Source organism: Tiliqua scincoides, chromosome 8 (genome assembly GCF_035046505.1).
Source record: "Tiliqua scincoides isolate rTilSci1 chromosome 8, rTilSci1.hap2, whole genome shotgun sequence".
Taxonomy (NCBI): domain Eukaryota; kingdom Metazoa; phylum Chordata; class Lepidosauria; order Squamata; family Scincidae; genus Tiliqua; species Tiliqua scincoides.
This window is the reverse complement of record NC_089828.1, coordinates 59,082,708-59,109,664: the sequence shown is the minus strand read 5'-3', so window position 1 is coordinate 59,109,664 and position 26,957 is coordinate 59,082,708. Positions and strand designations below refer to the sequence as shown.

The 26,957-nt window shown below is 51.0% G+C and overlaps 1 protein-coding gene across 1 annotated transcript in view; it reads left to right on the top strand.

The window, feature by feature from the left end:
• The first annotated feature begins 11,016 nt into the window (after window positions 1-11,016).
• Window positions 11,017-26,957, top strand: part of TMEM132E (transmembrane protein 132E) — a 108,924-nt gene continuing 92,983 nt past the window's right edge. Inside the window, exon 1 of the mRNA XM_066636151.1 lies at window positions 11,017-11,521. Coding sequence (XP_066492248.1) covers window positions 11,449-11,521 — 73 coding nt within the window. The 5' untranslated portion in view covers window positions 11,017-11,448. The remainder of the gene's footprint in view (window positions 11,522-26,957) is intronic.

The window sequence follows — 26,957 nt, the reverse complement described above, 5'->3', positions numbered from 1 at the left end:
CCCCCCCCCAGGCACTTATACTGCAAAGGCTCTGGTTGCCATCATGCCCCGTCCTGTGTGCTGGAGGATGCAAACTGTCGCTGCATTTTTCAGCAGGCCGGAGTGCAAATGCCCTGCAGTGCTTCTCTTCCAGTTGCTCAGGAGGAACCAGAAGCACATGAATTGCTTGGATTTCAGAGGCATTTCCTGGAGAAGGCTCACATTCTCAACTGCAGGTGGTTCTGATGACATGGAAGGTAGCAGGGTAACTGTGGGACATGGAGATGCCATTTCTTTGTCCTAGATACCTGCGGCTAGTCCAACCTGAGGGAAAGTACTTTGTACATGTCATGCATGCCGCACCTCCTCCCCTTCCCAGAATGTGCCTTGGTGGTCCCAGTGGGCTCAGGGGCTGTATCCAGTGAGTCCTGAGTTCAACTGGACCCCCCCTTACAGTGTGTTAGTGGAGCAGAGAAAAGGGGAAACTCAATGATCCTGCAGTCACAATATCTTGTGAGACAATTGATGACCTCTGTATTTAGTGATGAATGAGTTCCATTTGAGCTCGGTTTAGGCTGCCATTGATGCATTTTCTGAAAATGGAGGCATTTTGTGGATTGTGTTATCAGAAGCACAACAGGACTCCAGTGCTTGACCTCAGCCACCCCGCAGCCTGTGAGGACGCAGCAACTCCGGTATAGCCCTGACAACACTTCAGAACAGGAAGCCTGTCCTTGCCGTGCAGTTTCTCTAGAGGCAGCCAGAAATTACAAATTTATCCCCCTTCCCAAATGCTGCTGTTTGTGGGATTACTGAGGCTCAGAGACAGAAGGCAGGTGGACGGCGGGGCAGGAGGTCGCAGGTCTGCAGTGCATCTTCTGGTCAGGCAGATAAATCTGGGGATGTTCTGTCTTTGGGGCTGAACCACAGCTTGGCAGTCCAATCCTGGAGAGAGAGAGAGAGAGAGAGAGAGAGAGAGAGTGTTTAAGCTGAGGTGCGTCTGGTTGATGTCCAAGGTGGTAATTTACTGCAGGGAGACCCTGCTGTTCATGCCCTCCCCTGCACTGCCATGTGAATGCTGCTTGCTACAAAAGTGATGAGGATGTGAACTGGTAAAAGGAGAAAACCATGCCCCCAAAATGCCCTGCACTTTGTTCTGCCTCAAGTGGCCACTGACTGTGGTGACCCCTGCTTTAGTCACCTCACAGCTAGATTACTGCAATATGGTCTATGTGGGGCTGCCCTTGGAGACATCAGCGGGTGCAAAAGCTCCTGGAGTGAGGCAGGGGAACCAAGTCTCACTTTTCCCGTTTCAGCTGCGTTGACTACCAGGCTGTTTTAGGGACGAACTGCCTGCTCTTGTTTGGATTTCATGGATTATTTTTCATTGCTGCTGCTGCTGCTGTTTTTGTTAACAGTGTTTTTGCATTGACTTGGTTTGAAACAATATTGTGAGTCACCTTGAGACTCCTGGAGAGAGAAGGGCTGGAGAAGTTTTAAAAATGAAGAAATAAATAATAAGCTCCTGAATTAAGGGTGAGACTAAATCCAGAAATCTTTCCACCTCCACTGCTGCCTCCTCCCACTCCCTGGGTAGAAAAAGGAAGAGGAGGAGGAAGTGGAAGAGGACGTAGGGAGGAGAGGAGAGTGGTGGGCTAGAGCGTCCTTCATTTTTCTCCTCTATACTTCCTCTCCTGCTCCACCCCCCTCTTCCTTTTCCAGTCCAGGGAGTGGAAGGAGCAGAGGCTGGAACCTCATCAGATAAGCAGGGACAGCATTTGGTCGACCTGGGTGCCGGGTGGGGGGGAGGGGCTCAAGCCAACCCTGAATTTCCCTCTTTGTAAAGTGGCCACAAGTGGACCCTGCAATGTCTGCAGTGAGTAGTGGGAGCTTCTCTGATCAAAGAGCCCCTCTTGTTTCAGCAGTTCAGTCTCCCTGCCGCTCACACAGGAGAGGGAAGCCGCAAAGTCTCTGGGTCTCCCTATCAAAGGAGATGACAACGAGAAGAACAATCAATAGCTCCAGGCGACATCGCGCTCTCTCCCTCTCCCTCTCCCTGAATAACAAGGGATAAAGCCTCGGAGTATCAAAGGAGGATTTGCAAACAGGATCCACTTAGAATACGCAAAGGAGCCCAAATCCCAGGGATTCCTGCGATGTGAGGGATTTCCGTGGCTCTTGCTCTCACCGGATGAGACTGGCAGGGCCCTGAACCAAAGGGCGGCACAGCCATTAGTGCCATGATCCAGGCGTTGGTCCCCTCCGATGGGGCCTCCAAACAGGAGAAGCCTCTCTTCCTAGGAGGCTGCAACTCCTCTCTGAAGGGGATGGGGGGGAGGGGGTCAGCTGCCTGCCAAAAGTTCAGATGCCACTCAAATATTGGGCTCTGCGTGCAGAAGGCAGCATCTGGAGGTGGGGCTGGGACAGATGCTTCCCTGTCCAAAAACCAGCATTGACGCTTCCAGTCAGTGTAGAGCGGCCTGAGCGAGATGTGCCATGTGACATGCTTCTTATTCGTGCTTGGTTTGCACACATACGTGCGCATGGCCCAGGCCAGTCTTGTGGCTCTTGAACTGGACCGTTGGCAGGAGGCATGGGCTCACACAGCAACTCCAGGAAGGGAAGCAGGGAGGATGGAGAGGGGCTTATGCCTACATGGTGTACACAGGAGACAATACAGTCCAGAGCCCTTGGAGGGCACTGCAGATTCACTTGAGGCACCCAAGTGGTGGAACTGCTCCCAAGAGAGGCCCGATTGGCTCCCTCCTTGAACGAGAATTCAGCAAACTGTCAAAACATCCTTATTTCTCCCATCCTTGTGGTAGATTTGAGCACGCACTTACTGCTCTGTGAAGACTTTGTTATAAGAACATAAGAAAAGCCCCACTGGATCAGGCCATAGGCCCATCTAGTCCAGCTTCCTGTATCTCACAGCGGCCCACCAAATGCCCCAGGGAGCACACCAGATAACAAGAGACCTGCAAGGCTTTCTGGGAATTGTAGTTAAGAACATAAGAACAGCCCCGCTGGATCAGGCCGTAGGCCCATCTAGTCCAGCTTCCTGTATCTCACAGCGGCCCACCAAATGCCCCAGGGAGCACACCAGATAACAAGAGACCTGCAAGGCATTCTGGGAATTGTAGTTAAGAACATAAGAACAGCCCCGCTGGATCAGGCCATAGGCCCATCTAGTCCAGCTTCCTGTATCTCACAGCGGCCCACCAAATGCCCCAGGGAGCACACCAGATAACAAGAGACCTGCAAGGCATTCTGGGAATTGTAGTTAAGAACATAAGAACAGCCCCGCTGGATCAGGCCATAGGCCCATCTAGTCCAGCTTCCTGTATCTCACAGCGGCCCACCAAATGCCCCAGGGAGCACACCAGATAACAAGAGACCTGCAAGGCATTCTGGGAATTGTAGTTAAGAACATAAGAACAGCCCCGCTGGATCAGGCCATAGGCCCATCTTGTCCAGCTTCCTGTATCTCACAGCGGCCCACCAAATGCCCCAGGGAGCACACCAGTTATTATCTTCCGTTCTCAGTTACCTTATATTTGTTTTGTGTATTTTTACTACATGATGGTGTGTTCTAAATTACTTTGTGTGTCTGTCAAGTGGAGCAGAAAACACTGGAATGATACATAAAAATGAATTTGCTTTGTCCAGGAACATTTTAAACCTCCCCTCCCCCCCATGATCTATTCTCCCACTGGGAGGCAGCAAAGCTCAAGTAGGACGGAACTCTGCTGGGTCAACACTCTTCCTCATTTGGAGCTCTCCCAGGTGTGGATCTGGGAGATCTAGTGGGCCCCCATGGTCTGGTCCAGCAGTCAGAAGGGCTGGAGTCTGTCACAGCTCTGATCAACAGGCCTGGAGCCACAATATTCAGACAGGACACCACTGAGTGTTGTGTGGGGGAAACAGCACAGGAGATCTGCTCCCATCCAACTCTTGGAGGCATCTAGAAATGGGGTGCTGGACTTAATGGGGACAGTGTTCAGCCTGCTTCATCCAGGGCCTTCTTGTGTTCTTCCTTGCCTTTGACAGGAGCCTTGAGTTGTGAGCCTCCAGGGAACCAAGGCAGGCAGTGTGTGGAAGCTTTTAAGTCCTTTTCCATGTTCACAGGGAAGGGGTGTCTTGCTTGGCAGGGCCTTATTGAGTGTGAATCCAGTGCCTGCACCGCCAGACAGTCAGAAGTGTGAGCAAAGCATCCTGGCCTGGTGCTGTGAGGTCAGAGAGAAAGGACATGCCAAGGCCTCTTTGGGGACTGGCTGGTGGTGACATGCGAGTTTTGTGACAGGAGAGCCTGCAATCCTTTTCCTTCTCAAAAAACGGCTGTGTGTATAATGTGGCTGTTTGTATTGAGGGGTGTGTGTGTGTGTGTGTGTGTGAAACCATCTCCCTGGGCTGCATCTTCAGCTTGCATGGCAGCCCAAAGCACTTCATGTGGTGCCTGAAACATGTCCTTGCTGTGGCCAGAGGTGGTTTCTGGGGAAGCTATTTGGACCCCTGTCACTGTGTACGTGTCGGGGATGGGAGGTGGACTTGTTGGGTCCTCCTTCCCTCTGTGCCACAGCCCCAGTCCAAATCAGGATGTCCCACAGCTGCTTTTGCAAGACAAAAGTCATTTTGAATGTTCCAGCCATGGAGCTTCAGGCTGACACCATTTGGCCCTCTAAGGCAGGGAAGTGAGAGGGGAGAATGAGCGGGACTTGCTAATCAGAGGCCAGCTCCACTGAGCACAGAGTAGAGAGGAACTGTGGGTCAGATCCAGCAGGGCTCTCCTTCCGTTCTGATTACAAAGAGATTAAGCAAGGTCAGGGAGGCGGAGAGGTTGCTTCAGGACTGTGGGCCATGAAGGTCCAATGTACCCTCAACATAAGAACATTAGAAGAGCCCTGCTGATTAGAATCAAGCCAAGGCCCATCTACTCCAGCTTCTTATACTTCACAGTGGTCCACCAGTTGCCTCAGGGAGCACACAAGATGCAAGAGACCTGCATCTTGGTACCACTCCCTTGCACCTGGCATTCTGAGGTTGCCTACTTCTAAAATCAGGAGGTTGCACATACCTGTCATTGCTTATAACCTGTGATGGACTTTTCCACCAGAAATCTCTTTTCAAGGCATCTGGGCCAGATGCCATCACCACACCCTGTGGCAAGGAGTTCCATAGATTAATTACATGCTGGGTAAATAAATATTTACCACCTTCCAGGCAAGCTGTCTCAGGACCAGACACTGATGGAGGGCCACTGCTTATGTGCTTCCCCGAGGCATCTGACCACTGCAGGGCACAGACTGCTGGTCTGGGTGAAGCGTGGGCTGATCCTGTAAGACTGTGGAATTCTCTTTCTTGCAGTGCGCCCAGTGGGCACCAGAGGGCGCAGTGCTGATCCGCTGGCTGGGAGGTGCTGCGCTGCAGCCCAGCCTGCAAACAGTTGTCTGTGAAGGGGCTGAAGGGAGAAATTATCTGACCGTTAACCAGATGGGTCCTGTGCCCGGCGAGGGAGATGGGGAGGGAAATGGCACCCCCGCACATGTCCGCAGTGGCGCGCTGGCAGCAAGGGCCCAGAGTGGGCTTTGCCAGAGCTGTTGCAAGACAAACCTCTTGTATTGGCTGTACTCAGCTCGAGACAGTGCACCCAAGGACAGCTTGGTAGAATACAGTGCTTAGAGTGCTGGAGCAGAACCCAAACCCTAGAAGACCTGCGTCCGAGTCCCCTTTCTTCTAAGAAACCCACTGTGGTGAATGCCCTGAATCCCCCCTTCTCTTTGCACACTTCTAATTCCCTGGAATCTTCTGCGCTGGGACATCCTCCTGCAGGCGTCCTTGTTGGAAAATGCCCTGCCCAGGTAGCTGGGTGTGGATTTGGGTCCTTCTTCAGGCTGGGGTAGCTAAGCCTGCCACTTAGCAGGCAAGCACTCCTGATTGGGGAGCTATGCTCCCTCTGTACCTGGAGGCTCCATTGAGCCATGAGGGTTGATTGCTGTGGACAGACCCCACCCACCACAAATGTTTCCAGTTTGCCGTCTAACTCGGTGGCCATCATGGTGTCTTCTGGTTGTGGATTCCGTGTGCTAACAATATATCCCGGCTTTTGTCCATTCTGCCATCTGCTGCCCATCAGTGTCCTTGGCTGAACCCAAGTTCTATTGTCATGAGAAAAGAAGAGGCATTTTTTCTCTCTCCATAGTCTGTAATTTTAACCTCTGCTGTATCTGCTACCTGAAGTCTCCAGAAGACAACAGCACCTTCCAGCATTTTCTACTCAGAGAATGAGTGTACACCTGAAATCCATCCCAGAATTACTGAAACCCATTTCCTCTGTTCCTCTATGAAAAGAGGACCTTCCCACTCAACTGTATATCCTTTTGCAGATTGGAATTGTTATATATATTTTTCTTTTCCTTTCTTTCCTTCAAGCTAACCAGAGCCAATTTCTTCATCTTTTTTCTCCTAAAACTCAAGAAATGTTTGCTTCTTCAGCTCTCTGTCTCAGGTTCTGCAGTCGGGGCTGCTGAGAGAAAGAGAGACTTCATGAGCGAAGACTTGCCAAGGCCCGCAGGCATCAGGATTGCAGTAAGTGCCCCAAGCCTAATTTTGTTAATGTCATGATTTGCAAAACTCTCTTGTGAGCTGGAAATGGAGGATGTATTCCCAAGAAGGGACATCATTTGAAATGCAGGCATGTTCTCCAAGTGGTGCACTCGAACTCTTACCATTCTGGTAACTGTCCAGATTAATCCCCAATAACAACTCTGTTTTCCTCCTTTAAGGAGCTCAAGTCCCCAGCCTATTTTACCCTCCCAACAATCCTGTTGGACAAGAGGCTAGAACAAGAGATAGTGCTTGGGCCAGGGTCACCATGCACATTTTTTGCTCATGTGGGGATTTAAATCAGGAGTCAAATCGCTTGCAGTTTGGATTCAATTCTGGACTTAGTGTGGGATTGTTCTGGTCACTGGGTTGACTCATCCCTGGCTTCTAGGCCTGTGAAGCAGAGTAGACCATGCCCTTTTCCTATGTATCCATCAGTGTGTGTGCTCCCTTTCCACAGAATATGGATTGTGGTGGCTGCGAGGCATGCCAGTAGATCTGAGAGGTGGGCAGGGATTGGCAAAATGGCTGACACTCTTGCCACCACCCCACACTGGCTCTTCCTAGTCACATTAACTGCCAGGGAAGCACAATGCAGCTGGCATTCAAAGCACTGAAATCTGACCTTGGATACATCCTTTTATTTTTTAAATAAGTTCCATCATTTATGGTGGATGCAATTCCCAGTCTGGCCATATAATCCAAAGACTGTGAGCAGAGTCCCAATAAATCCCCACTGACAGATCTCAGTCAATGCACAAGAAAGCAGTGGGGCTGCCGTGGTCGTCTTGTCCGGTTCCAGCGGCTGTCAGAATGGGAGCCATAAATAACATCCGGATCTGGGGGCGGTGCATGTGTGTGAGAAACAGTCATTTATCAGAGGATTGGAAAAATAATCAAGCTCGCCTTTAGGCAATGCCAGGAAGCTGCCAAAGATAAACATGCGGGGAAGAGGAGGAGAATTGGAAACGAGCAGCACATTTGGAAATCTCCAGTGGGGTGAAATTTCAGGCAGTGTCCTGGTTGGCAAATCAAGCTATGAAGTCACAGCAGAACATCTATGGGGAGCACTTGGAGACAGTGTGATGTGCTAGATTGCACATTGGACTTGGAGGAGAAAGCTCTGTGTTTGGGTTCCTGCTCATCATCTGTTTGGGTGGTGCTTGTTGATTGACCTTGGGTTGAGGACTCTCTCTTTGTCAGCCTTGCCTACCTGACAGGGTTGCTGTGAGCATAAATTAGAAAACACATGATGTACACTGTGCCAACCATCCTGGAAGAAAGATGGGTCATAAATGGAATAGGCCACTGTTGATTATAATTGATATAACAAGACACACTGGGAAGTGCAAACTTTAGCTGTAGAGCTTATTTGAACTTAGAATAAATGAAGTAATGAGGACCTCTGAGCATGCACAAAGTGACTCTCTCTTATGGGTGAGTAATTACCAGTCTGCACACATCTGGCAACTTGCATCTTTCTTTCTTTCTTAAACCAAGTAAACAAAACAAAACAAACGTACTGCTGATGTGCTCAACTTACATCAGCGCATGTCCCAATTTAGAGTCCTGAGACCAATATGTTAGACAAATGACTGTGGAGGATTTTTGTAGCTTAATATTTGTGCAGCATCATTTTTTATAATCCTTGAAGAGGGTAAAGTTCAGGCCCCAGTGATCCCATAACCCAAGTGCTCCAACTTCATTACTCACCTGGCCAAAATCCAGGAGGAGATGCAGACCAGAAAGCTCAGCCATGGGAGTTCTTTCTATTCGTGTGAAGGCCACCATCCTGACTTGGGCTTTTGTCCTTGTGTGGTTTTTGCTGATGCCCTGCCTTACCAAGGACCAGTGTCAGGGAGGGGAGGTGGCAACTGAGACAAGCTCCCCCCATTTTAATACGCAAATAGTGCTCAGGCTGAAATTGTAGGGGCATTTTAGTGCAATCTATCATCCACTTGGGAATCCTCTCCTGCCAGCCTTTTGCAACTTAGATACATTTTGTGTCTTAAATGCTATCAGGCAGAAGACACCACCCTGGTGATTTAGCATGGAGGCTGGTCCATATTGCCATGCGGGTAGACTGGGGTGCAGCCTCAATTCTTCAAGGCTGCCCCACTGCAACTTCTGTCCTTCCCTGGTCTTTCCTTTGAAATTGTCACAGTTGTGAGAGTCTTTGCCCATTTCCGATCAGAGGGAACTGGGAGGTGAAGGAAACATCAACACAACTGAGCAGGCCTCTCCCAGCTGTCAGTTTCACAACAAAATGAGGGATCTGGAAGGAAATCCGTGCATGTGAAACAGACAAGGCTTGCTCACCTTGCTTCTGCAACTGGGGGAGAGTGACATTTCCTGGAAGCTTCCTGAAATGAAAACGGCATTATGGCAACTAACAACCACTCACTGTGCCAACTGTGGTGACTGGGGGGCCACTTTTCCTCCTTGCCCTTTGCCAATGTTAAGCCATTCAAGTTCTCCTCAGAGGACTTGCAGCACAGCCAAAAACAGCACGGCCTTCCTTACAGAGTTGATGTCAGGATGTTGGAGAAGAGGCATGCAAGGTGGCTTGGACAGTCTGATCATGACATGTGCAGTGGGGTTGCATCATGGCCCTGCCTCGAGCTCAGAGGCCAGTCCTGAGCAGGGGGAGTAACTGGGTTAGAAGAACCAGCCTTGGGTCCCCAACCCCACTCTGGAGCCTGGGCCCAAGCCTAAGCCAGAAGACCTCTGAGTCAGAGGCACAGGACCCCAAGTCCCCAGGAGAGCCTGCAGCCAACCCACCTAGAGCCAGAGCTCCTCAAGGACCTGGCCTCACCAGGCTGTGGAGCCTCACAATCCTTTGCAACTTGCGCCTCCAGCAACAGGCCAGGAGGGGCACCACAGATCAGAGGAGGAACAGGAGACTCCAGGCTGGGGGTCTGCCCCTTGCAGGACTCACCCCCTCCCCCAGGCAGAGGGGTGGCGCTAGCAGGGTGCTCTGGGCTTTGGGTTATCTCAGGAGCTGCTCCTTCTTTGCCTCTTGTTGTGGCCTCCACTTGCTCCCTTGGAGCCTTCAAGGTTCTGCCACCTGGCCTGGAGTTCAGAGCAGGACATGAACAGGGTTATTATGCCCATATGTCATGGGTGGTGCAGTGTGGGAGCTGGGCATGGGGGAACAACTGCCTGGTGCCCACTGCGCTGCAAAGGTGAGGGAAGGCTCCGCTCTACGCCCAGCTACTGGGGAGGGGTTGTTTTCACTGAGCTGAGAGACCCAGCAAATACGTTGGATGCGTCCAATGCACTGTGAAATCTTCTAATTCTGGAACCATCCAATTACCCTAACGAGATTTGGGTGGAATAGCAGCGTGTCACTGGGAGTGTGGGGCCTGCCTCTCTGATGTCTCCAAGTTTTCCAAGGCTGGTGCCAGATTGGGGTTTAGGGCACGGGTGATGGATGTCGAAGGGGGGATGTTTCAGTGGCAGCCCTGGAGTAGGAGAAGTGCAGGGATCAAGCGCACCCCCTGCCTGTGTCTGAAAGCCTGATGGGCCCTTCCAGACGCAAGGGAGGGCAGCAGGATGCAGGTCTCTTGTCGCCTTGTGTGCTCCCTGAGACATCTGGTGGGCTGCTGTGAGATCCAGGAAGCTGGGCTAGCTGGGCCTTGGACTCTTCTTATGTTCTCCCCAATATTGTGGGCTGTCTGCGTAGTGGGGCTGACTGTTGGTAACGAGCACCCCTGAGCATGTGCAGAGTCCAGCAGTATCCTCCCCACTGAGTAGCCACAATCCCTACTGCTGAGTCAGACCCTTGGCCAACAGACCTGAGTACCTGCCCACACTGAAAGGCAGTGGATTTCCAGGCCCACCTGAAGGGGGGGACGACTGAGCTTGGCCCTTCGGCATACACCAGATTCACTCATGTCACGGGCCGAGGAGTGAATTCCTTCTCCCCACGATCTGGATCCACATCCAGCCCCTTGTTTGGAGATCTCCTGAGAAGTGTTGCCCAAGGCCTGATGCTGTGGGGTGCCTGAGAAGTGGTCGCAGTGGCGTAGCTAGAGGGGGGCAAAGCACGGTATGCCTCCTTTTGCTCCCATCGCCCAGCATGGCACCGAAGGGGGGCGCTGGCGAGCCGCAGTGAGGCTCCCTGCCAAGCTCGGTGCTTTGCCCCCCTCCAGCTACGCCAACGCTCCCCCCCCGCCAAAATCAGTGCAGCGGAAGAGGGCGCCCCCACGCAATGAAAAGCCCCCCTTCGGGCTCTGCCGCAAGCCCAGAGACGTGACCCCCCCCCCCGGAGGTCTCCGCGGCCCCTTCCCGGGCACGTCCGCCCGCGTGTTGGGGGGCGTGTGAAACTCCGGGGAGGACACGTGACGGAGGGAGAGGCGGGGTGGGAGGGAGCTGCTCCGGCCGGGAGCTCACAGCCGAGCATCCTCGCCGCGGAGGCGGGCGGAGAGGCAGCCGGAGCGCTGGACGTGCCTGCGGAGCCGCCGCGCCCTGGCCCGCGAACTTGCGCCGCCCGCGGAGGAGCCCCGGACCGGCCGCCGCGCTGCTCTCCGGGGAGGGGCGCCTTGGAGGTGCCGCTCCCGCGACTGCCCCCCGCCCGGCCATGCCTGCCCCCGCCAGCCCCCCTCCCCCCGCGCCCCCTTGACGCAGCTGGACCTGGGGGCGGCCGCAGCACGTAGGGTCGCCTCCCTTCGGCCCCCGGCTCTGCTCTGCTCTGCTCTGCCTGCGGTTGGGGCTGGGCAGCCCCCCGGAGGAAATCTGGGGCGGCCCTCGGACGCGGCGGCTGGGACTGCCCCTCTCGGCCCCGGGGGCTGCCCGCCGCTTTGGCTCTCTCGCGGATCGCACGCGCCTGGATCGGGGCCCCGCCTCGCCTCCCCGGCTCCGGCCATGGCCTCGGCCGGCAGGACTCGCTCCGGACCGGCCGCCCTCCTCTGCTGCATCGGGGCGCTGCTCAGCCAGGGTGAGCGAGCCCCGCGCGGGGCGGGGCGGGGCGGGGGGCTCCGTCGGCGGGGATGCGCCTCGCTGCTGCACAGGCGAGGCTCGGGGAGGGCTCCGGGGAGCTCCGGCCGCTGGGCTCGTTCTTCCCGCTGTCAGAGCGAAGCCCTGCAAACGGGCACCAAGGCTAGCAAGGAATCCAGGTGAGGGCGTCTCTGAGCATGTGCAGAATTCACCCCCCCAACTCAACTACAACTCTTGAAGGCTTGGGGAGAATTCCAGCCTGTTGACTGTTCTTTTTTTCATGCTGCACTGGAAACGTGGCAAAGAGTGTCTGAGCATGTGCAGAGTGCAGCGGAAAACTCTCACCTAATCTTGATGAGGGTGTCTGAGCATGTGACAAAAGCGTGCCCCTCTGTGTCCGTCTGTTGGGGCCCCACCACTTTGGGGCGTATTGAAGGGGCCTCACATTTTTTTAATGCATTTTTCAGAATTATAGTCGTTTTAATTGTCAGCATGCAGAGCAAAATGGAATCCCACCACAGTGGGGCGTGAGGGGCGGCCACAGTGCCTCCCCTTTTCAGGAGCAGGGAAGGCTCTCCTTCACACCCACCGTCTCACGCTTCTGGCACCTCCAACAGTTGAATGTGCGCCTGTGGCGACTCTCTGTGCTTAATTTTAACTGGAGCTCAAACCTGAGAACCGAGTGCGAATGCTGCAGCTCAGACCTGCAATATGAGCTGCAAATGGCAAAAGTGACCCGGACAACATTCAGAGTAGCTAGAGTGTGATTTGAGCAGGGGCTTGCTGGAGTTATGGAAGAGAGTGCTGCAGAGCATGTGCAGAGTGCCTTGCTTTCACTACAGCTAGCCCCCACCCCCCATCATAGCTTGGGAATGATGGCACCGGGCTTCCGTGTAGCAAGAGGCCTAGGGTTACAAGCCTGAGGCCTGACTAAACTCTTTTGTGGCTGCTGACTTGTGGGGTTTCAGTCAGATTAGGAGAACTGGGGATGGGTCCTTGGACTGCTCTAAGCACCTGCAGCCCATCCCGCCTCTATGTTTTTGGTGCCAGGGAATCGCCTTCAGGCTGAGGCTGCCGCACCCTTGTAGCTTCCGAGCACAGCAGGAGAATCCCGCTGGGTCCAACTGAAGGCCTGTCTAATAATTCAGCATTTGGCTTCCCAAAATGGCTCTGGGAAGTCCAGTCCTGCTGCATGGGGGCAGCAGCCCTCTTCTGCAGCAGATCCCCAGCTACTGGTTTTTAAAGGTAGACTGCTCCTGAATGTGAAGTTTCTGTTTCTGACACCAGCCAATCTCCTGCCTCCCATGCATCCCTCACCGCTGGGGTGACTTTGTGGTCTCATCCTGACCCCTTTTGCCTTCCCATTTCCCACCCCCCATAAGAGAGGTGTGTTCCTTTCAGGCTTCAGCTAATGACAAATGGCCCTTTTGAATGGAAGAGGGAAGAGAGGGTCTGGGTGGGGCCAGGCTGCTTCCTGGGGGAGGACATGAATGAGGAAGCCAAGACCATGCTCTTGGCCTCCAGATTGATGACCCTGAATTCCACTTCTGTTTCTTTGTGAGAAAGTGGCCTGAAAGGGGCTTGATGCACTAAGTGGTGGAGAAGTTTGAAATGGATAGGTACAGGGACTCAGCTTGCTGGAATCTCTACCCATGATGCATAGGCATGTGAAGGCAGGCAGGGTTCTATGTTGCAGTAAATGCATTCTGCATATGCCCAGAGACACTTTGATGAGGTATGGGGCTTTCAGTTAACTTACAGACCGTGGTTTTGACTGTGCACTGCAGTTAGTTGCTTTTAACCTGGATTGCTGTGTGGTTTGGCTGCGTTCGCGTAGAGGTTGTTTCTTCTTTGGGTGCTTTGAGTGGTGGGGACTATGAGAAAGGAAATGCAAATCAGTGGGATTTAAAGACCCCTTCTTACCCTGTGTGCACCCGCTCTGCTTATTGCAATGTGCCATTTTCTTAGCAGAGGCTGTTTTCTCAACAATCCTGTGTCTCCTTTTGCTCTCCAGTTGTGGATGCAACCCCCCCACTAACCACTAGCGATCCTGGTGCCGTTGTTATGGTCTTCTAAGGGCTGCAGGAGTCTCTGGTCTTACTGCAGTGTGCCACAGCTGCCCCTTTGTAGCCCCCCCCTTTTGTCCCCTGGACTTTTGGGAAAATTGGGCCAAAGAGGAGGGGGCACAACTTGTGATGCACAGGAACATTTCATTGTGGTGGGTGGGGGGCTGGATGTAGAACCAAGAGACCTTTGCTGTGAATTTCTGGAGATGTGGAGTGAGTGTGTTCCCCCCCCCCCTGTTTTGCAGGGATGCTCTGGAAGCCACTAGAGGTATGTGCTATAAGCAGCAATGCTCATACCAGTGATTGTGGGACAATTTAGCACCTCTCCCCCCCCCCCGCCATAATAAGACAAAGCATTGGATGTCTGTTTCTTTTGTGCGGTGGCTTAGAACAGAGTCTGTGCTGTTCTCCAGTGAGAAAGTTGGTCTTGAATGGGGTGAACAAGGGAGGGAGCGGGATGTGGTTCAAAAACGGAGGTCTGGGTGCATTCTCCTGTCCAAGCTTGGGGGGGGGGGAAGAGGAGGAGATTTGTGAGAATTGGAGGGGAAAGAAAGAAAAGAGGAAGCTCTCTTTGGGAGTGGGGGGGGGGTTTGGAATTTGTGTGTGTGGGGAAGACTTGGGTGTTTGCTCTGGTTTGTTATCTGTGAGATTCCAGGAGGAAATCTGGGTTATCACATTGGCCTGGGAAAACTGCATGGGTGAGGCAAGAACGAGGCTCTCTCTCTCTCTTCCAGGGGGGCTGTCTTTGTTTTCCTCTTCTCTCTGCAGTCCTGGAACCAAACCATTCCCGGTCCTGGTGGTGTGATTTCTGGAGGAGAGCCAAGCCAGCCGTGGAAACTTTGCCTTTCCAAAAAGCCATCTTTGTGCTGTGGCCACAGCATGTGTCTTGTGCAGCCCTGTGGCGCGCTCTGTGTGTGTGTGTCTTCACAGCTGCCGCCTTGAATTCCGCTGTGGAGGGTTATCTTGCTGTGCCCTCCCCAGGACTGGAATGGAGCCTGGAGTGATGGCAATCTACGGCATCGCCTTATAGAAATGATGAATAATACATCACGCCAAAGCATTAAAAGGCTCCGAGTAGCAGCGCTTGGCTTTACTGCTGCGTTTCGTTTCTCTGCGCTTAAGTTTATGAGTAGCCTGGCGCTCGTTCTGCACTCCCCCTTCCGTGGATGAGCAGATGGCAGATGCGGCCGGATGACAGGGGACCAGAGCTGGCTGCACACTGGAGCGGCCTGTGATGGTGGTGGGGGAGGAAGGGGCACTATATTTATTGTCTTTAGCTCTGATTGCTTGAGGACCAAGGGAGTTAGAAATCAGAGCTAAAATGTTTCTGTTTTTTTTTTTTAATTTCCCTGCTCCTTCTTGCCTTTCCAATGAATCATCCATATTTCATCTGTATCACAGCCCTCGAAAGTGCAGAAATAGTGACAAGGAAAAAAAATGGTTTCTAAACTGGAATTGATCATCAGTGGTGGGCAGGAGAGCGGAGTGTCCTGCGTGGACCCTGACTGTAGGTGGCATTTCAGGCTGTGCTTAATATGGAATTCACTGTCACAAGACGGGGAGGCGGGTAGAGGGGCTTAAAAAAGAAAAGAGCAAGCAGTAGCCACATTTAAGGAAGAGGACGGGGCTCTCCATGGCACATTGCCACGGTTAGCGAAATGGAACCTTCGTGTTCGGAGGCAGTCTGCCAGATTCTGGGGCACATCAAAGTGGTAGGTAGTGTGCAGAAGGGCTTTTAATTGCCTTCGCGGAAGCCAATTTGACTAACTCTGTTAAGAAGAGTTATTTGACTTGGAATGCGCTGTTCCTTAACAAACTGTTTTCAGTGCTCCTTCTGAGGTCTCTTGGCTGCTCATGAGAAACAGGGTCTGCAGCTGGAGGTGGTCCACTCTGACTCTGGCTGCCTCAGATCCCCACAGACGGGGCCCATGGGGCGGATGCTGGGGGTAATTTGTACCGGGCCCAGGGTCAAAAAAGGGGCCCCAGGAACCACCCAGATATTTCTTGGGATCTTAAATTTTCCTGTCTCACTTGGATGTGCTGCCCATGCAGGATCCTGGGGGCACTATTGCAGGTGTGCTGTGGCGGCGGCTGCCACAAGCCTTCTCTGCTGGGTCATGGAATCCAAACGTGACACTCCTCAGCAGTGTCAAAGATGGGAGGAAACTGGCCTGTGGCAGTAGCTGTTTGGCTTGTGGATCTGCTGATCAGGAAGGAGTGTGTAGAAGCCCAGGGACACAGCTGCGGGGCTACAGCTACTGCAGAAGTAAGTTTTGGTGCACATGGAACACTGTCCATTCTGGTGTGAGCCTAAATACACTGATGCTCACTTTCTGCAAGGATTTTCTATATTTAAAAGATTTTAGAAAGACTCGGGAGTGTGTTTGCTTTTTTTCTTATTACTGTATGTATCTAACTGCCAATGCTGTGTAGACCTGGGCTCTGTATTGTGAAACCTGGTACACCTGAGCTCCAAAGACTTTTCTGGCTGCCCCCACTCTACCCCCCTCTATTTCGCTCTGCCCCAGCCCCATTCTGCCGACCCCCCCCCCACTGTTTTGTCCCTCCTCTCTCTCTTTAAGAAGGGGCCAAAAGAAACGTTGCACCCCCTGTAAAATTCCTCTCAGAGGCCTTGGTTCTGATTTTGAGGTTGCCCTCTCATTGCCTTGTGTCCGGACCCAGTGCCCATCTGCTGGCACAGGTGTACTTGCACCTGCATGCCAGGGCAGCCACCTCACCCTGAGCAGTTCCAAGCAGCATTTCCACCAGCCCAGGCCTGGCCTCTCTACTTGTTGAGCTTCTGCTCCTGTGGCTTTAAGTTACCACCACACGCTCTGCAGAGATGTGCCCCTGAGACTTGATGGGCTTATTGGTGATCCCCTTCTCAGAAGTCCAGGGGTTTGTCCATTGGACCAATGGACCTTCCTCTTCCACTCACACACAAGAAGCCCCACAGATGCTCCGTCACCAACCACTCATGACAACCCACTCTGGTGTCCCAGCTCGCCCTGCAGGGTTGCCATTTGAGGAGCACAGGCACTACCTGTTGGGAGGGGAGAAGGGGACAGAATCCAAAGAGAGAGAGGGAGCCCTGCTCCTTCCTCCTCTTCTTCCTTTGGGTTCATCTTCTCCTCTTACGAAACACTCTTTGCTTTCAGCCTGGGGGCCTCAAAGGCATCATTGCCCTGCATTTTCAGGCTTGACCCAACCTCCGGTTTGCAGCACTGATAACCAGGTCCGTTGGCAGCTCTGCTGGCTGACTTGCAAGTCCTGGTGCAGTTTGCCCTCCTTCCCTGCAAGCTTGGGGTTTTCAGCCCTTGCAAGAGTGTCCAAAGGTGGCTGTGAAGGCCAGCCAGGGCTGGCAAGAACTTGGAGCAGCACGAGACCCTCAATGGCCTGCAGTCCCTGCCAGTACGGCTACTGGAGGAGAGTCTTGGCGCACCAGCCTCGCCATAACGAATGCTTCAAGCTTGCCCTGTCCTGAACTGGAAACCGCTGTGACCACTGCAGCTGACAAAGAAAGCTGCCCGCGTTGCTGCTCTCCTTGCTGTGCACAGACTTGCTGGCTGGATTTCTGCCTGCAGGGAGGTGCAGAGGCCCTGCCAGGCCTGCTTGCTGGGCTTCCACTGCACTTGTTGCCATGGTGATGCTGCCTGGCCTCACGTGAGGGGCTTGGGAGACAGACTTCCGCTCTCCACCTAGGCTGAGGTCAAGGCCTGGCTGAGGAGTGGCTGCTGAGGAGGTGGTGGCAGGCCCTGCCCCTTGGGCAGCAGGGGCAAAGCCTGCTCCATGGCCACACCCCTGCTCCCTTTATGATGTGAGGAGGTGGGGGAGCAGGACCAGTTCTGGACCCAGCAAGCAACCAGGATTCTTTTGTCATTCGGGGCTCACAGCTTCTCCAGGAGAGATGGGCGCAGCTGTCTCTACAGTGCGGAAGTGCCAAGTGATGGGCGTCTGGGAGGTGTTGCCATTCCTAGAGGAGCTTATTCAGCCCTGAAGGAGGACAGTGGCCTGGGGGCAGACTTGGGCAGTCCTTGCTTGACCACATAGCTGCAAGCAGAGCTGAAGGCAGTGGCGTAGCTGGAGGGGGGGTGGAGCACTCAACCAGGCAGGGAGCCTCAGCGAGGCGGGCAAGCGGCCCCTCCCTTCGGAGCCATTCCTGGCAGGGGGGAGCAAAACGGAGCCGTATGGCTCCGTTTTGCTCCCCCCTGCCAGGAATGGCTCTGAAGGGAGGGGCCGCTTGCCTGCCCCGCTGAGCCTCCTTGTCAGATTGGCTGCTCTGCCCCCCTCCAGCTACGCCACCAGCTGAAGGTCAAGTGCAGCAGGGAAGGCCCCCTGCCTCATTTCAGCATCAGGATGTCACAGGAAGAGTGAAACCAGCGCCTGAATCCAGTATCTGGGACAAACTGACCGTCGTGGAAAAAAGCCAGTTCAAGCTGCGCCCTGCAAAGGTGGCCAAGACCAGTGAGGAAGGCGTCCTGCACAAATTCAGAGTCGTGGGCACGCTGCAGGCACAGTGGGAATGTGGCATTCAGGCTGAGCCAGCAAGTGGGAACTCTAAACGTCTGTGAGTGTCAGGCTAGGAGGGGATAGGAGTGAGTCCGTCTACCTAGAAAGTCTCCCTCAGTCAGTGGGGAGGAGTTCGCTTCTTTGGTTCTGCAGGATTCCTTGTCAATTGCTACCCAGACTTTATCATGGAGACTTGCCCTGCCGAGTGCCACAGGCTAGGTTGGAAACATCCATCCCCCAACTATGATTTGGGTGAGTGAGAGGGTTTTTCTATTACTTTGCCTGTCTTTGTCTCAACTTCCCCTCTGCTTTCTGGATCCGCTTGTGGATTTCTTTAAAAGATTTTAGAGAGACTTTGGTGTGTATTAATGTATCTAGCTGCCGATGCTGTTTAGGTGGGTAGGCCTGGGCTCTGCATTGTGTAACCTGGTATACCTGAGCTCCAAAGACTTTTCTAGCTGTCCCCATCCTGTTCTGCCCACCCCCCCATTGCTGCACACCCCCAAATGTTTCGACCTGCTCCCAAAAGAAACTTTGTATCCCTGATAAAATTCCCCTCAGAGGCCCTGCCCACCCCCATTGCTGCCGGCCCCCACACCCCTCCCTTCCCTCAAAAGAAACTTTGTGGCCCCCCCCCCCGAATTCCTCTCAGAGGCCCTGTCCACAGAGAGCTGTCCTCAGTTGCACACATGCCCTGTCCTCAGTTGCACACATGCCCCCCATCATCATCTGGTGCCACAGCCACGGAAGGATGACTGGACACATGTGAACCATAGCTCAGTAATGTGAAAGGCATCCAGCCCCCCCCCTCCAGCTCGTACCCCTTGTCATTCTGGGGGTGGTGATGGTGGTTGAGTGGTGGTCCTGGGCTGCTGTGTGTCACACTGGTGCAGGTCTTCATGGAGGTGTCTTGTGTGGTGAGATACTAGGGATATCCCACCTGTGCCATCAGTTCTTGGTCATCTGTTGGTCTTTTTGTGGAAATTGTCATGTGTGTCCCTGCTTGATGTTGTAGTGATTGTGTCTATCGGAACGACTTGCCCTCAGTGGGAGCAAACTGAGCCATAGGAACCTTCCCGCCGGAAGGACGTGAAACGGTTCCCTCTTTGGTGTGACCTCCATGTGGGCTGAGTGAACTTGGTTGTTGCAAAAGCACTAAAACAAGAGTCCTTTGGAGCACAGTGAACCCCAGAGGAGCTCTAGGGGAGGGCAGGTGGCAAACCAGGCCCCAAATTGACGAGTTTCCCAGACTGTCTTGCAAGGCAGTGAGGGTTGCACAGAAGCAGTCTTGGTTTTGGAGAGCATGTGTCTTCCACCCTTCTTGCAGGGAGCTCTCTCTTTCCGCAAGTGTGGCTTTCTGCATGGTGGTTGGTAGTGAGTAAAGAAGGTTTCCTTTTGTTCCTGGAAATCTGTCTGCCTGTCTCTTGTGCAACTCAAAGCATTTGCCTTCAGGCTTAAACTGAATCAATGCAGCATCCTGTTTACTCATTCCATTAGGCTAGGGAATACCCTTTCCAGTGCAGGAAAGTGAGGTATTGGATTCTGGGGTTTTCTGAGTGTGATCAAATCAGGCAGGGGGCCACAGATTCTTGGGAAGTTCTCTGCACAAGCTGGAGGGAGGGGGGCAGACACAACCACCCACATTGTTGAGAATATAGTGGAAAAAGAGTTAACCTCTTGTTTCCTGTGTGCTTGTTGTGACCAGAATCATCCCCCCCCATGTCTGTTTTTAAAGAAAAAGAAGCACTCTCGGGACAGAATGTGCCTCAACAGCATATGCTTTGCATGCACATCTAGGCTGACCCTTCGATGAAAGGAAAGGAAATATTTCTCAATGCACAAGTCTGCTGCAGAACATTGTTATGGTTGTTGGCAAAAAAATGCAACTCAGAGGTGGTGTCTAAAAAGGGTTTGGTCCAAAGAGAGAAGTTACTGGCAAAGCTAGTTAGAAGAGACCCTGAGGACTTGGTGTCCCTCTTCTTCTGAGACATTTCCTGCTTCTGACATACTTTGAGGTGTCTGACTGGCTGTTGTTGGAGAGCTTGGTGGCCAGCTAGGGATTGAGTGAAATCCACATTAAAGTCTCTCTTCTGCTGTTGGCGCACCTGTGCAAAAGGCAGGGCTGCAATTTTAAATGCATTTGTATAGCAGGTTTTTGAATCGATTAATGGCTATGCAGGAAGGTGGATTTACAACCACAGCTCAACCTTTCTGCATTATGTGTGTCACTTGTAATCAGAAGTGCTCTGCCTGAAGTGCTGTCAGAATGGGGAGCCATAAATAACATCTGGATCTGGGGCGGTGCTCTCTGTGTGTGTAGATGTTGGAGTGGTTGGTAAGCAGAACACAGCGACACAAGTAGAAGAAAACTTCTCTTGTGATCAGAAGTGACTTACTACCACCAGGCTGCTTGCAGCTAAGACAAAATGATGCCCACAAGGAACAAACACTGAGGCTGAGGTTAAAGCTCAAACAAGCGCCTTACTTACAGTTCTTAAATACTGTATTTAACATCTGTTTTAAGACCAGAGGTTCTAACGGCTTTGAAAACGTAAAACATAACCTAGCCTGCTAATTACTTGTGGTTGGAGAGTTACCAGAAAGAACTAACTGCTGAGAGAGTCCAGCCATGCGCAGCCACCTCTCGAGAAGTTCGGTTTGGATCCGGTAAACTGTCACAACACGATTTACAGGTTGTTAACTGCCTCGTGGAACACTCCTGCCCACCGAATGTTGCACTGCTGTTGCAGCTCCTGTAGCTAATGGTGCCCTTATTTCCCACACTCTTCTCAGCATCGGATGCAGGAGTCCGCTGGATTTCGTTCTTCTTGCAGACTCCGTTTCCTCTTGTGTTGCATTTTTCCATTTGTTGGCCTCGGCTCTTGGCATCGCTTGGATTTCTTCCCATGGCTGTGGTTCGTTTTGCGATGAAGTCTTTGCGAGGTGGGTCACTCCAGGTTTCGAAGGTGGCGCACCTTTATTTCTCTGGATGATCTTCTGGACTGATGCACTGGTATCTGGTCTGTTACGCTGCAGCAATAACACGAGATCCTGCCCATTCAACTTCCCCAGCACGCTCTCCTTGTGCTTGTAAACTGACTTCCAGACCTCGTTCTGGTGATGAAGGTCTGGATATGCTGTCACAAGAAGTTGGCACTAGTACAAATCCTTCATCAGTTTCTGATGATCCTGGAATGAAGCCTTGGCTCATGTCAATTTTTTCATGTACTGTGAAATATAATGCACGTCTTGTCACTTTTCCTGTGTATGGATCCATTACTCTGTAACCTTCAGTGTTTGGAGCATCTCCCACAAATATGCCTGCTTCTGCTTTGGAGTTTAGCTTTGATCTCTTCTCCTTTGGAATATAACTATAAACCTCACAACCAAACACCCCCTAAGGTTCCATTCTAGGTGGTCTTCCATGCCACATTTCATAAGGAGTCTTTGCTGCACCTTTCACAGGCAGCTCATTTTGCGCATACTTTGCTTTTACCCCAAAATTGCTAAGGTAGTTTTGCATTTATAAGCCTACACCTGATCATCTATACCAGTGATTTTCAACCTTTTTCATCTCATGGCATACAGACAAAGGACTAAAATGGTCAAGGCACACCATCAGTTTTTTGACAACAGACAAGGCACACCATGCTGTTGGTGGGGGTGCTCGCATCCCCCAATGGCCCTATTAATAAAAGACCCTACTCCAAACTCCTGCGGCACACCTGCAGACCATTCACGGCAGACCAGTATGCCGTGGCATAATGGTTGAAAATGGCTGATCTATACAATAGACCTGTCCTTTCTTTCTGACACACTGTTTTGCTCAGGTGTGTAAGGTCCTATGCACCCATGTGTAGTGCCTTACAGCCCAATCCTATGCATGTCTACTCAGAAGTAAGTCCCATTAGCGTCAATGGGGCTTACTCCCAGGAAAGTGTGGATAGGATTGGGCTGTCAGTTCTCTAAATATAACTGAGTAAGGTGTGACATATATCCACCTCTGAATGCACTGCCTTAGGCTCTCACCCAGACTTGTTGCATACAGTAGCTACATACTTCTTGATCATGTCATATGTTTCATTTTTGTTCTTCAATAAATAAATCATGGTGTACCTCCAGTAATCATCCATAAAAGTCAGCAGATACTTATTCTTCCCTATTGTTGGCACTTGGAAAGGCCCACAAAGGTCACTGTGAATTAGTTGAAATGTTTTATTGGTGAGTGGCTCATTCCTCTGTGGGAAGGACGGTCTGGTGCCCTTTCCTTAAATGCGATCCATGCAACTGTCTCCAAGACTTACATGGTTTTATCTTCACATTTTTTGCAAGTTTCCTTCTCTGAATGTCTAAGTGAGCATTTGTGTCTCCATGTTCGAGACGTCAAGGCCAAAGATTGAGATGCTCCTGCTTGCAGTCATCCTTTGTAGACATCACTAAATCATGTAGTAGATCTCATTACAAACACCATCATGCTGGTAGGCTTGAGCAATCGGTTCTTCTTCCTTATAGTACATTTATGATTGGAGAACAGAACTGAGTAGCCTTTGTTATCATGTTGTGAAACACTTAACATATTTCCTTCTAGCTCCGGAACTATCAATACAACTCTGGTGATTGCACTAACAATCCTTCCGTTTGCATTACATCTTGGGTACTTTGGGTTGGGACACACTTGGTGGTGTTATGTGTAAAAAAGTTGAGTTTGACTGAGGAGGACCTGAGGGAAAACTGCTGCAGGAGAGGAGGCTGCAGTACCAGTGGAGGGAAGATAGAGGCCTATAAAAGGGGCTGCACAAGACTGGGCTTGAATAGACCACCAGGGAAGCCTTGCTGAGAGGAGCTTCAAGACTGAGCTGGGAGAGACCAGGCTGCTGAGAGCTGAAACCTGAGCTGATGAGAGAGTTGCAGCAAGGAGCCCCTGGAAGAGCCACACAGAGAACCAGGGAGCAATCACCCAGCCCCTTTGCCTCAAGTCCTGCTGCCTCCTGCCTGCCTCAGGTCCTCAGGGAATTTGGAACTAGGTTGTGTTTTCATTTGGTTAAGGTTCCATTCCGAACAATAAAGGCATTAAACCTTTCGTTGGTGTCAGTAGTCTCTTTGGTCCTGCGTAACAGTGGGTTGCGACCCTGTTTCTGGGTGGGTCCCACAGAGCCTCCCATGAAAACAGGGTGATGGAAAGATTAGATAACTAAGTGCCTCGAGCCCTGAGTCTATTCAAAAATCAGACAACTGCTAACTGCCATGCAAAGTGCTGAGCTCCTGCAGTTTGCAAGCTTGTGTAAATATAGGGAGATAAATGTTTGAGGTTTTTTTCTGGTGTGATTTTTTTTCAGGGTTCATCAATGACAGGTAGTTGTGGCAGGTGAAGGTTGGGTCACAGAACTAAGCCCCTCAAACCTTGGGGCTGCCTCATTGTGAGAAATGGGTCACTTTTTTTTGCAAATAAATAAAAAAACATTACTTCTTTTCTTTCTTAGGAGCTCTGGCTGGTCATTTGTCTCTTGGATGTAGGAGTAGGCTTTTAACCTTCATTTTTGTAGGTTTTAAGTCTTCTATCTTAGGGGGAGCATGCTTTTAACTGTCATTTAGTAGGTTTAAATGTTCTGTTTTAGGGCTTGTTTTAGGTCCTGTGGGTTTTAGCAACTTCTTATCAGCTTCTAATTTATTTTCTTCTCTTTGCCTTTGATAATGCCCTTCACAAGTGAGGGTGAAATGTCAGGGAGATCAAACTTTTGTGGAACATGGTCTCGAACCTCGAAAGCTTGTAATTACAAACACGTGAACTCCAACCATGAAAGTCTGAGTTCATACATTAAAACGTTACTTGTAAATAAATAAATAAATAAAAATATTATTTCTTTCTAGATCCCTCCCCTTTTAAAAATCTCATAAAGCTAGGTGGGTCCTGATAGAATGTCATTTTAAAAAGTGGGTCCTGGTGTTAAAACATTTGAGAACCACCACTCTAGAAATTCAGTTAAAATTGGTTAAACTGTCGCAGATGATTGACAGGTTGGTAACTATCTCATGGAACCCTCCTGCCTACCGAATGTTGTGTCGCTCTCTGTAGCTCCTGTAGCCAATATTGCTCTTATTTTCTAACAAAACAGTCATTTATCAAGAGGATTGGAAAAAATAATCAAGCTTGTCTTTTGGCAGTGCCAGGAAGCTGCCAGAGATAAACAATGCAGGGAAGAGAAGGAGAATTGGAACCGAACCTCCTTCCCTCTGTGCCACAGCCCCAATCCAAATCAGGTGGCCCAGCAGCTGCTTTTGCAAGACAAAAATCACTTTAAATCAACATTTATCAGGTTAAACAGCTGATAAACAAGTATAATTATTACATTTTGCCTGTGGCAGGCTTCTTTGGAAACCAACATACTGTACCCCACTGAACAATTCCTCACTTCCCTGACCAGGGCTGGATTTCAACCTTTACAGGCCCTAAGCCTTGAAAAGATTGTGGTGCCCCCATATATAAGTAATTCAAAATAAGAACAATACTAAACCGTAAAATAAAATTTTATCTTTCAAAATGAAACTAGACTTACAGTAAGATTTATTTACAGTAAACACTACAGCACCAGTATTTCATTGCATTAAAAAAAGTGATATTAAGGACTCAAGCCTACTGAGCTGTTACATAGCATTTTAACATATACAAATCAAAGATGCAAAATAATGTTTATTGTTGCCTACTTACAACTTTACTTATCCTTCAGAAAGCTTTCTTCTACTTATTTAAATGGCAAAGTCTTTGATCATATCCTCAAAACTGATTGGACATAACAAATCTACCTCGATACTTAGCCAGCATCCAGCCTGTCTTGTCACATAGTTGTTGGAATTTTTAATATACTTCAGTGGAGAAGGGGGTGGGTGTTCCTTCATTCATGCCTCTGGAATAGCAGACATGTCCCTTTTGAGGGAGAAAGGTGAAATGTTTTTCAGCCCTGAGACCTTGCCTGAGAAATCACAAATACCAAGGTTTGAACAGGGAACACCAGTAGGCAATTTTCCTGTCTCTGGAGCTATACAACTCAACTACTGCCTGCTGCCACCTCCCAGAAGTACCCTCTAGCCTACCAGTTCAATAAAGGTTCTGAAATGGATAAGCCAGCAATCGGGAATCTTAGATAGGATCAAGGATGAATTCATCTGCATGGCATTTTAGAACATGACTTGCAAGTAACAGGGCACAGAGTTGCAGCCAGTTTCACATGGTCCTTCATCAGACAGAGATTTTAGGGACAAAGTTTGGGCGCTGAACTGCCAAGATGTTCAGGCCTGTTAAGAAGTCCGCGTTGCAAAGGGTTAGCACAGCTGCCCTGAGCAGCCGCAGAAGCTGTGCCAAATTGGGTCCGAAATTTGAAATTTTGAATCAATCTATTTTGGGTTCAGTGATTCCTCCTTTCTTTTTCCAGACTCTGTTTGGGTTAACTGGGTTTTTTTGCACTGTGGTTCCTCTTTGCGTGACTTCCTCTTTGCCGATGATGCAGCTGTCACTACCCACTCTGCCAAAGATCTCCAGCACCTCATGGATCGTTTTAGCAAGGCCTGCCAAGATTTTGGACTGACGATCAGCCTAAAGAAAACACAGGTCATGGTTCAGGATGTGGACTCACCTCCCTGCATTACAATCTCTGCGCATGAACTGGAGGTTGTCCATGACTTTGTGTACCTTGGCTCAACGATCTCTGACACTCTTTCTCTCGATACCGAGCTAAACAAACGCTTTGGTAAAGCAGCTACCACGTTTTCCAGACTCACAAAGAGAGTCTGGTCCAACAAGAAGCTGACGGAACATACCAAGATCCAGGTCTATAGAGCTTGCGTCCTGAGTACACTTCTGTACTGCAGCGAGTCATGGACTCTCCACTCACAACAGGAGAGGAAACTGAACGCTTTCCACATGCGCTGCCTCCGACGCATTCTCGGCATCTCCTGGCAAGACAAAGTTCCTAACAACACAGTCCTGGAACGTGCTGGAATCCCTAGCATGTATGCATTGCTGAAACAGAGACGCCTGCGTTGGCTCGGTCATGTCATGAGAATGGATGATGGGCGGATCCCAAAGGATCTCCTCTATGGAGAACTCGTGCAAGGAAAGCACCCTACAGGTAGACCACAGCTGCGATACAAGGACATCTGCAAGAAGGATCTGAGGGCCTTAGGAATGGACCTCAACAAGTGGGAAACCCTGACCTCTGAGGCAACAAGTGGGAAACCCTGACCTTGAAGGCAGGCTGTGCAGCATGGCCTTTCCCAGTTTGAAGAGACACTTTACCAACAGTCTGAGGCAAAGAGGCAAAGAAGGAAGGCCCATAGCCAGGGAGACAGACCAGGGACAGACTGCACTTGCTCCCGGTGTGGAAGGGATTCTCACTCCCGAATCGGCCTTTTCAGCCACACTAGGCGCTGTTCCAGAACCACCTTTCAGAGCGCGATACCATAGTCTTTCGAGACTGAAGGTTGCCAATACAAGGTTCATGGTAAATCCAGCCCTGGAAAAAACTCTGTGTCCCCCTTCCCTTGATGCCCTAAGCATGTACTTATTTTGCTAAGTGATTAATCCAGAGCTATCCCTGACCAATTCTTGCTCCTGGGCTTTATATCCCTTGATCAGGTGTTACTCCTTATCCCTCATTATCTCATTAACTACTGATCTACGAATTGTATGAGGTTACTAGGCTTGCCAGTAGGTCTGAGAGGTGGGTGGAGATTGGCATGCACTTGCCTTTACTGCTGCGTCTCTCCATGCTTGTTTCTTCAGAGACCAGTGTCTGTCTCTGTGTGTAGTGGATATTTCTGCCAGTTTCACTGTTTTGTCCCTGTAGTCTGGGGACCACAACACCGTAA